Raw genomic sequence first — 14,083 nt, 5'->3', positions numbered from 1 at the left:
GTACTATATCATTAAATGCAATGGAAATATGTATATGTTGGACACTTTACATTTATTACCTGAAAGTAATCATGTAAATATATTGTTGAGAAAATTACTAATACGTATATTAAAATAAATTTTTAGTGTATGCATTAGTTTTTGTGGCGTTTTAGCTTAGCAGATAAACATCAAACTTTCTCCCTTTGATACTAAAAAGTGATCCTTTCCCATTAGTGGGAAAGATAGATAGACCTAACACGATTTATGGCCTACCGATATGTCAAAACATTGTATTTGCCTGTTCATAAAGGTATGTAGAAATTAGAGTCCGATTATCTACGTGATGAACGTAATGATTTTGCAGCGGGATCTTAGACTAAAAGGCTGCATTCCGTTACTTCAGTAATTTATTATTGTTTTACTCAATTAATTTCAACCATTTATGAGTCTATAATCTTAATTAGGATAATATAATTCTAATTGAACTCTACTTCTCGTGAAGGACTTTAAAAAAAGCTGTTTTATACAAGTTCTCAAATTTATTAGGTGTCAGCAGCACAGCATATGCAAGTTAGCGGCGCGGCCGGAGGTCACGTGTCGGCGGCGGCGCAGCAGGGCATGTACGCCTCCTTTCAGCACCAGGGGACCCCCTCCCCACAGCATCATCAAGGTATATCTTTAGTATTATATACTTTATTATGTACTTTTCAATTAATGCAGGTATAAGATTCTATTGCTTGTCACCCACTATTGTGTAATTAACACTCAAAGGAAATGGTGCTGACAGCCGACACACATATAATGTTAGTAGTTCGGCTACAAAAGCTAATCTCATTACTTTTGATATTGTTGCCACATTGTCGTTGTAATAACTTACTAAGTTTGTGGAAATAAGCTTCAGCCTGTAATATCCCACAGCTGGGTCTCCTTCCCCACGTAGGAGAAGGATCCGAGCTTAATTCACCACGCTGCTCCAATGCGGGTTGGCGGATTGTGGAAATAAATATATTGTTATTTTTATGTTACAGCTTGTTTCACTGGATGCTGTTATAACTATATGACGGTAACCAACAGATAACAGTTCTTGGCGGAGTTTTCCGCTTACCCTTAATTTATGGGATACATATATCTAATCGCCACTGTGAGTTTAAAAATTGCAGTGTTGATGTGAAACAGGCTTATTATAGTTTAATGGTCTATTTTACCTCTTCTGACTAAAGTATCACTAACTTATCTGCAGGATAAATTTTATCAACCACCGGTGAAACAGACCCTTACTTTAGTCTCCCGAATCGCGTCTATATCGACAAACCTCGGCTTAAAATAAAAGCCACATACCTAGCATATTATCTCGATTATACTCGTAACACGTGCAAGTATGAATTGTATATTATAATATATAATGATTTTGTATTTTCTTTAGTCAGATTTTACGCTTGGTATTTTGTAGTCAAACGTGTTTTTAAAATAAGAAGTCGCTTACCTGTCGAAAACTTTATAAAGTTTTTGTTTAATTCGCTGTTTTAGTTTTATTTATAAGACAAATGTTATTCTCATTCAAATATTTAGTATTCGGAATGTACATCGTTTCCGGCGTTTGGTGTGGTCAATTGTTGATAACTTTTTTGTTTGTACTACTCGGTTTAATAATAAAAAAATATCCTCTATCGCAGTTTTAGCTGACTCACAAATGTAAAGAAATATTTTGTAATAATGTATTAAATTATAAATGGATAATTTCGTCATTTTTGTTAGTATTTATCTTTAAAAGCTTTTGGCTCTACACAATTTAGAATAAGAATTCGATTTGAGTTTCAGTTTCGTTAAACGGCATATTGAAGCATATTTTTCAACTTGAGCCCAAGTAACAACGTAACGTTGCGTGCTAAGTTTATTTTTCATAACACAGTACAATGTACTAAGGGTATGTGTATTTCTACTAGCCTGTCTTTAGTGTCGTATGTCGGCGTCGCGTGCGAAAGTACACCTTATGTCGACGTGTTAAGTGTTTCGACATATGTTAAAATGCAGTAGCCGTTCAGTTGATCTGTGAAAGGGGGGAGGGGGAGAGTGTACTCTGAGGTTGACGATCGGCGAGAATGCACCGCGCACTTCGGGGATGACATAGATTGAAGTCTTTATTGCGTTCACTCCACAAGCTACTTTAGTTATACTTTTTTAAATTGTACTGATATAATGCAGTCGTGTCGATTTTACGAGCGGCTCGATTCGATGCACGAGTACGTGTAATATCTGCACCCGAGTGACACAGCTTTCCATTAATATTTCAAAGCTATCTATTTTGGATCGTATGCCTGATCGAAAGCTTTCAAGTTCATTTTGTATTTCGTTGGTTTATTAAGTTTCAAATTCGGTTCCTCTTACTCCAATTAGAGGTCGAAATATATTTGCTAAAATTGATCGACGTTATGACGACGTTTAATGTTAATGTATCTCTAGTAATCTTGCAAGTTTATAATAACTTAAATGTCTGTGCTTAGTATTTTAATAAATATTAAACGCGTGTTGAGTACTTTTATATAAAGAAAAAAAAAAAATAATAATTTCATTAAATATGATATATAATATTTTTGCAATGGAAATTGTATAAGTTGCGTAAAACTTAGTTTCGTATTGAAATTTACTCGCTAAGTATAATCGTATATCTATCTATATCTACATCAGTCCGCACGGTCACGGTTGAATGGTGTTTTTTTTCTTCTTATACAATCACATGTTATACTATCGATTTTACACGATTTCTATTATTTTTGCACATTTACCTTCACTATTGTTTTATTGTTATTATAGATTTCTTGACAGTATTAATTAAATTAGGTACATAACGAGTAAATATATGTACTCATGTTTATATATTGTGGTTTGATGGAATTTACAAGTACGATAAAAATGTAGCATGATGTTTATTATTATATTAGTGCCAATCGACACTTTTTATCAAAGTTTATTTATATACAATAAATAATTGTGATAAACACTCAAACAAAATAACTCAATAAAGTAAAATGACTGGTAAAATGATATAAAAATAATTATATAAATTAAAATATAATTTAATAGTAATAACTAAACGATCGAATATCGTAGATGTAATGTAGTAGTTGTATGTAATCGGCAGGATGTTACTATTTGTTATGTAGGTACTGGTTTAACGAAATACGTGTATGTATGGAATAGTTTTTAACTGTAATCAACTGATGTGAATTTAAATAAAAGCAGCGTATAAATCAAAATCTTTAGTTAATATAAAGTTACAAAGCAAAGAGAGTATTTCCAGAACATTACACACACACTGACGTGATTCTCAAAAATTAAACTTATTAAAAGTAACAGACACAGTTTTACCAACCCATAATCAACAATACCTTAGTATAGACAACCTTAACTAAATGTATAAACATTGCCATATTCAACATCAACATTTCGCAGTAGTAAGATAATATAAAAAGTATTTGGTATTTGTAAGTATCGAATGCACTTCACATTTGTATAAAGTTACCTTTTCTTGAATGGAACTAAAATTGTAAAAAAGTTAAAATAAGATTGTAAAGAACTAAAATTGTAAAAAAATTAAATTAAAATTAAGAGAAAATAAACTAATAAATACTGATTTAGATGTAAAACTGGATATTTAATTTGTTCTGCTGGGCGGAGAGTGCATACAACTGCCACTCGCAATACTACTCAAATATCGAGAACTCCAAAGGACCAAAACTAAACATGCTAAATATCTCGTTTTACAATAGAAATCTTTGTGTTAGTAACCAGTGACCACGAAACTTTAAAAACTTTAGTAAGTTAATAAATATTTGTAATAAGTTTATTATTTAACTAAATCATATAATTGAATTCAATATTATAATTATTAATTGTAGATACAAAGTATAAAGATTTGTATATTTAGTGGCGCTGCAATTTATGCACAACTTGACCAAATGCATAAAGATTGACAGTTTTTAAGAACAGTAACTGCGTAGTTCCGTGTCGATGCTTCTCAGAAGAATCTATATTCCGAATCTGCGTTAGCTTCACATTAACCATAAATAATTTGTTAAAGACTAATCTCATAAATAATTTATGATTTGTTAAAATGACGATTCAAAATGTTTTTGAAGGCTACTCTTTGAATAAAGAAAATTTTTATGGCTAGGTTTTTGTGTATTATAAATAATATTTGTTTCTGGTGTGAGCGTCTATCCTTGCGAGTCTGCCCACCGTAACTCGGATAGCAGGTTAAAAACGCCCGATAGCGATCGTTACTCTGAGTAGGGAACATATCCGCAACCCGCTCCGACCTTCCTTATGTGGAGAAAGTTACATATGTCAAACAGTGGGACGTTGCAAGCTGAATCGGACTATTCACTAAGAACTAATATAATTATCATTTGTAAAATGACGATTCAAGTTATTTTGAAGCTTACACGTGTTAATAAATGTTTCATGATTGTCGTGCGACAGGTAATGGATGCGACTCGTACTCGGTGTCGCAGTCTCAGAGCATGAACTTCTCGCCTTCGATGCGGCCGCGGCCGGCCGGGCCCGCGCAGCAGACCGCCCAAGGACCCGCACAGGCGCCGCCACTCGGTAAGGACTCACGACACTAAGATTATAATATAGCAATCTGTAATGTAACAATAAGCAGGCTCTATTATAGATATAAATTGTATAATATATCTTGTTATAACAAATTTAAAAAAAAATACATTTAATTTATTTGCAAAAACCGTGTGTATTGTTGTTCACCAGTACTGTAAGTTACACTAGCTATGACAATGCGTTTTCACGATCGATCACGATTTAGCCTCGAACATCCCTACTGCTAGGTATAGGCCGCGTTCTTCTGCGGGTTGGCGGATATGTTCCTATACTACGAGTAACGATTGCTATCAGGTTTTAATGAATGTAATCGGGACCGATGGCCCAATCCGAGGCATGGTGGGAAAATCCACAAGGACAGACATCCAAACCGGAAAGAAATATTTGTGTTTGTATCCATCCCAAACGGGAAACGAACTCACAAACCGTCAGTGTTTTAGGCGACAACTCACACCACTACACCAGAGCGGTGGACATTGCGTTTTACTCTGGGTAAATTGGCAACATATAGTAGTGTTTGTTTGGTAGTCATCTAATTAAAGTTTTAATTTGCCTCAAAGTAACACATACATATCTCGTACAGCAGATTATGCGTAATGTCGAAACTAATAGACAGGCAAAAAACAAAAATTCTGAACCCAAATGTTTTGGCTTCTATTGCTCTTATAAAGACACCTATACTATACTACTATACTAGGTAACTGGTTACTTCTTAATATTTCTCATTTGCAGTCATTTGCCAATTAACAAAATAAAATTATATGTTATGTGACCATTAAAAATTGCACAATAATTTGAATTAATGTATTCGCATATAAATGTTTAGAAACTCGCGCCCGGTTTTCATTATTACCTAGAATAATGTCAAATTTCACATGCATAAAACTCTGTATGGTATTGTTTAATCAGTAAGTAATAATGTTGAAATCTTTACGTGATAATACGAGCGAGGTCGACACGTCGTATATATTATAGCTGGCGCTATCCAGACGCTGCAAGTAGATGACGTTATGTTTAATAATGCAGACAGAACACATTCAGCGGGCTTTGCCGTCAATTCGAATATAACGGATATATGTATATGCACGAAATCAATTAGCAATTCTTTTTTTATTTGTCCTTACTAACTCTATATCTTGTTCAAATTTTAATCATTAATAAAATGCCATTTGCTTATCGACTCAAGTTCAAATACATTTTTGTTAGGTTGTAGTGAACGAACTACGCTTGATATTTGATTCAGGAATTAATTAATTTTAGTTTTATTTGAGGGAAATTGACCTAAGTAGAAATTGACTTTAATATTTTTTAATAGTTTCTTTTTACCTTTTTCTTTTAGGCATGAATGATGTAGAAACAAGTGTAATTACGTGCCTACGTAATGAAGCTATGTTCTCGCACTTTGTTTTGCTTATAATTTACTAATATCATTTTTCTAAGGTTATCCACGAATTTCAACTGGTTTTATAGACATACAAATTGCTTCAAAGTATGACAATTAAATTAATAATACTTAATCCAAGCTAAGTCTGTGACAAACACTCGCACAATAACGTATCTTTTTATGATTTGAACAATAATAAGATATTTTCATTATCAGCTTCGGATCGTCGTAGTTATTTATTATGCATCAAAAATACCATGTATCGAAATCGTATTGTTATCAATTTATTAAGTCGCTAAGGTTTAAATTTTATACATTTGCTGAATTTCGAGCACTCTGGTAGATCTTTTATTTAGTAATATTGTATTGTAATTGTACATCTTTACATGGATTGGTACTTCATAGTTACGATACGAACGAATACCTAAAACATTAGGATATTGTGAATATAAGCGATGTATTCATAATTAAAAAATAATAATTTGTATAAAATTGTGCTCAGTTAAAGTATATGTATATATTTTATATTAACATTAAAGTTGTCGTTGACCCCGCTTTGTCAAAATAAAATCAAATAATGACTCACAGTTCCACCGCACTAATTAATAACGTTCTTTATAAATTGGTCTTTTCTTTCGAACTCTGTTTTCGAATATTTTCGAACGTTTCTTTCGAATTTAAACTTTTAATAAATTATTTTAAGTGCTAAATGGATAGTGGACATTGACAAATACTCTAATTTGGTACGAATAATGATTTAATCAAAAGTATAGTTAAGTATCTACTATTGTAAGCTCAACCCGCTCTTCGTTACGCCAGACGCTCGGCGTTACGCCACCCTTATATGGTTGACATTTCCCCTATACCCCCGTACGGCCAAAGAATTGAACTCTCTACCAGCGAGCGTCTGTGTTTCCGGAAAACTATAACCTGGGGATCTTTAAGTCGCGAGTGAATAGGTTACTTCTAGGTAAGCGTGCTCTATCCTAGACCGCATTTTCACTTATCATCAGGTGTAATAGTGGTCAAACGTTGCCTATCATTGTATAAAAAAATACAATACACAAAAACAATTCCCATGTTACTTGTATTTTACACATATTACTCATGTCTGCAATAAAAAAGTTTTTTGGAGTATTTTATATGATGAAACGGGTAATTGTTAATCACTTTATTGCTAATATAAACTTTTTTAATGTGTCACGTCACATTTTTTTATTAGGAAAAAATTCCCATACATAGTTGACCTATGTTAAAAACTTCATAGCGCTTAATTAATATTTTTACACATTTGATAGCCAGGACACTCGCAATTTTTTATTTATTATTTGTGAATGGGGTAGTTTAGCAAGATTTTTTTGTTATATTCTAAAATTCACTGTGGGCAAACCCGTAAATGTCTATATTTTCCCTACTATGAGTAACGATTGCTATTAGATATTTATGACAACAACCGAGACCGACGGCCTTACGTGCTCTCCGAGTCACGGTTTGGAGACCCACAAGGACAGACATCCAAACCGGAAAGCAATATTTGTACAATATATACAAATATATCGCATCGCCGAATTACGAATAGCGTGATGACGTTTTTGAAAAATCAGAGCTAAATCGACATTTGAGTAGTTACGATATAGTTGAAGATCTGAGAATTGACCATAAAACAGTTTGACCCATTTGAAAAAGACTGGCTATACAAAATAGCTCGATATATGTTTATGGAAGCCACAAGAACTCACTGAAAGAAACTTAATGGATCGTGTATTCCTTTGCGATTATCTGTTGAGACGAGACTTGTAAATTCGATCACTAAATTAATCAATTTTATGTATTCTGATAATGTCAATCCAGAAATTGTTCCCATTCTTTTCGGCGCGAACCTCATCGTCCTCACCAAAAAGGACGGACGGGTGAGACCAATTGCCGTTGGATCAACACTTCGATGTCTGGCCTCCAAAACGGCTGTTCGACATATTTTACCAAAATAAAATTCGGAATTTGAACCCGTATAATACTTAAAAACTGCTGTGTGGCTACGGCACTAAAGAATTTAGCCACCCCCTCTCTTCCCGTGGGTGTCGTAAGAGGCGACTAAGGGATAACAAGGTTCCACAACCACCTTGGAACTTAAGAAGCCGACCGATGGCGGGATAACCATCCAACTGCTGGCTTTGAAATACACAAGCCGAAGACGGGCAGCAGCGTCTTCGGTGCGACAAAGCCAGTACTGCGGTCACCAACCCGCCTGCCCAGCGTGGTGACTATGGGCAAAACACATGAGTTCACGTTATTTTTGGCGTAAACTTGTGGAGGCCTATGTCCAGCAGTGGACTGTATAGGCTGTAATGTAATGAATACTTAAAAATCTAAATTCTAAATTCAACGTCTGGTATTTGGACGACGGAACCCTAGGAGGTGATGTGGATACTGTGTTTTCGGACCTATTTTTAATCAAAAATAAATTTGAAGCCATTGGTTTGGAACTTAATTTTAGCAAATGCGAACTTTTTATAAATATTTTAAGTTCTCCAGTTTTTGATGAAAGTATTACTGAATATATTAATAATTTAATCACTAAATTTCAAAATTTTGTTTACCGTCTCCTTGAAATTAGTCCACATTATGCACTTTGCATCTTAAAATACTGTCTTTTCGTCCCAAAATTTACGTATGCGCTCCGTTGCTGACTTAATAAAAATTAGTTTAGAATCGATTCTTAATATGCAACTGAACGAGCAATCTTGGACCCAAGCATCCCTACCTATCTGTTATGGTGGTTTAGGGATTCGCAAAATTTCCTGTGGCTCTTTTACCAGCCTTCCCATCTTCTGTTCATAGTTCAGCAAATCTCATAAGTGAAATTTTAAGGGCATCCCCTTCAAACTTTGAGATTGCTGATTTGGAAGAAGCTAGAAACTCTTTCTTAATTGCATGCCCAGGTCAAAAGTCTGCGGTTTGTCATGCCTAAAAAGTGCAGGCCGCTTTTCGAGACATACCGCACTTAACGATATCATACGTCATATCGTCATATCGTACAGAGCTGGTGCGGCTAACGGTGGAAAAAACAAAAGCATACAAATACAGGGGTCCAAGCTTCGAATATAATTTTGTTGTTTGGTGTCGACATCCTTATCCCTTATATTATTTTTGATAAAAATTGAAACTAAACTGAAAAATTGAAGCATTATAAATAACTTCAAAAAATTAATTTTACAGACCTGTGTTATGGTTACTAATTATTTATTCATATGAATAATTCCCATTTATATATGTTATGTACGTAAACCTATTTTTTTTTAATTATTAAATTTTTGTATTTAAACTGTACCATCTACGAGTATGTGCCATTTCTTTTGCTCAAAGCTTGCCTGGAACAGATCGCTCATTAGCGATTGGACCGTCTTTTATACTTCTCTTATTTTTAGGGTTCCGTACCCAAAGGGTTAAAACGGGACCCTATTACTAAGACTCCGCTGTCCGTTCGTCTGTCACCAGGCTGTATCTCATGAACTGTGATAGTTAGACAGTTAAAATTTTCACAGATTGTGTATTTTTGTTGCCGCTATAGCAATAACTACTAAACATCAGAATAAAATAAAAATTTAACGGAGCTCCAATACAACAAACGTGTTTTTTTTTTGCTGGTCTTTGTTCGATATTGATAACGGCAACAGGTAGATGCTTGAAATATTCACAGAATATTTAGTTATATATTCACTTTAAAAAATAAAAAATTCAATTAAAATAAAACAAAATTTAAGGGGTCCCACAGACACGATCTTTTTTGCTGTTTTTTATAGATAATGGTACGGAACTCGGTAACTGTATGTTTTTAATGAAAAATAAATATTATTTAAACCTTAATACAGGTATCGCAGCGGCAGGTATATCGCGGGAACAGCAAGCGAAAATGCTCCAACAACAACAGCAGCAGATGTTGCGCGCGCAGCACCAACAAATGCGTCCTCCGCCCCCCGAGTACAAGGCGCGGTTCGCCGCCCCGCGCCGCGCCGCGCCCGCGCCGCGCGCCTTCGCGCCGCACGCGCGCCCCTACCCGCCCGACTGGCGCCACGTGCTCGTGCAGCAGCAGGGCGCCCGCCAGCAGTTCCCGCACCACCACCAAGGTGACCGATAACCTTCCAATCACGTGTATTTTTTTTTGGGCAATTTATGTTTATTTTTTAGAATATTTTTTAAATACAATTATAATCTGAATTAATTTTAATTAATAAAAAATTAACTTACTGTATACAAATGTGTATAAATACATTATGAACATTGACTGTTGAAGTGTGAAGGGTTTATTTCTTTATTTTACAATATTAGATGGCAATAAAATTTATATTCTAATTAAAAAGCGTAGCTGAATAAGAAAATATTGTATTATTATAGATATTATAATGCACTTATTATTGCTTTATTTATTATAGTCCGTCTAGCATTTTTATAGCAAATATTAATGACTGAATATTTTTGGCAGGATTCAATATGGGCGGAATGGGCAATATGGGTAACGTTGGCAGTGTAAGCAGCAGTATGGCGCAACAACAGCAGCTACAAATGCAGCAGGCGCGTCTGCAACAACAGCAGCTAATGCAACATCAACAGCAAAGGTGATTTATTCATTCATTTAAATAAAATTATATTTTAGTAGATTTATCATACAAAATCATCAGTAACATATGAATAGAACAAAATAGAAATAGATTTTTCGTACATTTAATTTTTTTATTAATAGATTTATTGTACATTATCAAGTATCAAGTGCATATAAATTTTTGAACTGATCGAGTAAGTTAATTTTTTTAAATAAATTAAAAAATAGGCTTGGATTTAAAAGTATTGCTCATTAACTTCCATTTAATTTGATGAATATAAAACTGTGCGGTGGAATAAAAGTTTCAAGAGATATAACAATTAATTAAAAGTAATCGTATGTCCCCACCCTTTAACCTCCACCTCACCTTGCTGTCGTTATTTTTATTCATTGCATTTGTTTATTTCCAGGGCATCGAATCAACAACAGTCGTCAATGTCGCATCTTATTATGCAACAAAATCAAATGATGAGCGTACAAGGACAGGTAAATATTACATTATACCGCCGTTCATTTAATACTTTTTGTCTACATTATTAGTATTATTATTATAATTTATGTTATACTTGTACTGATGCCGTTATTTTAAAGGCAATTTTATCGGAGATACAGACGGTGTATTGACAAGGTTGCGCAAATAGGGAAGCGAAAAAAAAATACAGGGGCCAATGTGCTAGCAGCTACACGCTTATTCACAGACCCAAAAGATGGCGTTCTAAAATTGTTTATTCTCTTTTTTACATAAAAAGGAGAAAATCAAGGACAATACGTATTTTCAATAACATTCATTATTAAAAAAAATATTTAAATAACATATTCCTAATTATAAAAATATTTTACGAAATAAATTACATTCGGAAAAACGGCACTAAATATTAAAACGTTCATTCTCTACCCCTCCAGATACCGAATATCCACATGTCGCAATCGCAGAGCATGAGCCTGCAGCAGGGTCTGCTGCAGCAGCAGCAGCAACAACAGCAGCAGCAGCAGCAGCAGCAGCAACAGCAGCAGCAGCAGCAACAACAACAGCAACAACAACAACAGCAGCAGCAGCAGCAGCACAACATGCAAAACTCGCTGATGTCGCAGAACGGTCCCATGAACACCTCCCACTTCCCCTCGCTCCACTCCTCCTTCTCCGGTCAGACCGCAGACTTTAACTTAGACTTCCTAGACAACATGCCTTCCACCGACGCCAGCAACCTAACCGCCCAGGAGTTGCTCAACTCTCTCGATAACTCATTCCTTAACGATATACTATGAATGTCTTTCTAACTTTCTCTATTCGCACATTCAGTACCCACAGGCCGACTCTTAAGTCCATCAGTAAATTAATTTTACTTACTCTATAAGCGTATTACGACTTGCAATCGGCAGGCGAGTACAAGGACCCGTCCTACGTTAGCAGCCTATAGTTACAGGCAAGAATCTTGAGCGCTGAGTTTCAATCTGCTCAGAAACGAATTTTGGGGTCTCATGGATACTATAAACGCGAGACATAAAGGAAGGATAATTATTCTGTCGTACAATGTTTGGTCAATCGCATTTCGCGCCAAAACTTACCACTCGTGCGCTTTTTTGCAATCGTTTATTGTCCTTACATTTGTAACATGTGCGTTACAAATCGAGAGCATCTTTGTCATTCGTGTCACAAATCTCTTCTTCTTCTTTAGGGTTAATGGCTTTCAATATTGCCAAATGAGCACAGATGATTTCGCCAATGTCACGTAGAAGTCACCAATCTCTCAAGATCCCTGCCAGTAACTTTACATACGTCACATGGACATGCGTTTACCTCTTTCATAGAGTTGGGAGTCGGTGATGGGCTGTAGATTTGTTGAGTTGTTTATATTTGGACATATGCATAAAAATTCTAGTTCAAAATTAAAAATATAATCATGGTGATCATATCGCACAAGATTATAATAATGAGATAAAACTAAAATAAATTTTGTGGATATGGGTTCATTCAAGTATTATGTAAGCACCGAAGGGGAGTAGGGGCCATTGGTTTGCTTATTTTTGATGGCATGAAGCCCGGAGGAGTCTAGATGGTGGTTACGTCAGTAATATTTAATAATAATTATAAATAATTTCTCAATAGATTAAAATATATATATACGAATGTTTACGTAAGCATAGGGGGAGGGGGTAAGTTTTGCTGAATTCTGCTGAAAAGGCGGAGGAGGGGGTTAAAAATTACTAAAATTTTGCTTACGTAATACTTGAATGGCCCTATGGCCACTCTCGTCGAGCACCTTGCACATCATTGGTGTATTCACGATGTTGTTACTTGATGAATGCAATTCTATCGAAACACACGTCGGATAATCTAAATCACGTTAAATATCCATAATATATCCATTATATAGATATATATATCGTATAAGCAACTCAATAGGCGCCGGGATCAGATCCGAAGGGTAGACAAAATAATTTAGCGAATATCGAAATTGTTTACCGATTTGTAGATAACTTTTAAAATTGACATAGGCTCGATAGAACGCCTGATTGTTTTATAAATTGATTGAATGTATTAATACTTTGACACATAAATGAGTTTATTTAAATAAAAATTTAATTTATCCAAGTAGGTTTCAAAAGCTTTTTTAATTATAATTATAATAGTTTCGATTCATTTATTATAGTTATAATTAGTGAAGCTACCACGAATTCGGAATGTAGATTCTGCAGAGAAGAAACCGGAAGAAACTCCGCAGTTACTTTTTAAAAGAAATGTATTTTGTTGTAAAATTAGTAAAATCCTCCATGAAATACAGCGCCACGAAATGCACACATCTTTATCACATAATGTTAAAAATACATTTTTCAAATCAATTCGTAAGTAGGAATCGTTTTCTCTAGCCTCAGATCGTCCGACGTGCAGTCAATTAGACGTCTTTCGTCGTTCTCTACCCGTTGTTACTGTTTTTTATATTATTAGCCAACTTTGTAGAGGTTCAAGGAGATTCTAAATTTGACCGTGTTTTTTTGTGTTTGCTGCGTGGTATATGCGAAAAATAAGACCAGTTATAATATATTTATTAACGAGGTAGGATTACTTAAGATGGTCCAATATAAATTTTGGGAGTTATTTTTACCATTAAGGGTAAAAGGCTTCTGAAGTTGGTTTTTACCGTGGAAATAAATTTTTATAGTAGCTCAAGACCAACGTGCAACTTATTGTGACCAAAGTTTTGAACCAGAAAAACATGACGTCTACGCGATTCTTCCGATGTCATTAAAAAAAAAATCTGATGTGTTGTTTTATATGAACTATATTTATTCTTAGAATTCCATTTCTTAGAGTTTATAGTTTTTACGATTGTTCATACATAGTTTGTTTGTAAAAATATTGTATATTAAGGTTGTTTATAGAGTATTTGCAGACGATTAAACTTAGTAGTGAAATAGTCTCACATGACTTAATTTACTTTGTGAGATGATAATTTTCCTTTTTATTGCGAAGTAGATCTTATATACTATGTATATTTATTACA

At 34.5% G+C, this 14,083-nt stretch overlaps 1 protein-coding gene across 1 annotated transcript in view; it reads left to right on the top strand.

The window, feature by feature from the left end:
- LOC123669909 (neurogenic protein mastermind-like) overlaps positions 1-11,846 on the top strand; it is a 36,240-nt gene extending 24,394 nt beyond the window's left edge. The window contains exons 5-10 of the mRNA XM_045603425.1: positions 529-652; positions 4,462-4,587; positions 9,853-10,107; positions 10,464-10,596; positions 10,991-11,066; positions 11,484-11,846. Of these exons, the coding sequence (XP_045459381.1) occupies positions 529-652; positions 4,462-4,587; positions 9,853-10,107; positions 10,464-10,596; positions 10,991-11,066; positions 11,484-11,846 (1,077 nt within the window). The remainder of the gene's footprint in view (positions 1-528; positions 653-4,461; positions 4,588-9,852; positions 10,108-10,463; positions 10,597-10,990; positions 11,067-11,483) is intronic.
- The last annotated feature ends 2,237 nt before the right edge of the window (positions 11,847-14,083 follow it).

This window comes from Melitaea cinxia, chromosome 4 (genome assembly GCF_905220565.1).
Source record: "Melitaea cinxia chromosome 4, ilMelCinx1.1, whole genome shotgun sequence".
NCBI lineage: Eukaryota > Metazoa > Arthropoda > Insecta > Lepidoptera > Nymphalidae > Melitaea > Melitaea cinxia.
Note: the sequence above shows the minus strand (reverse complement) of the source record. Positions and strands in the feature narration are given on the sequence as shown.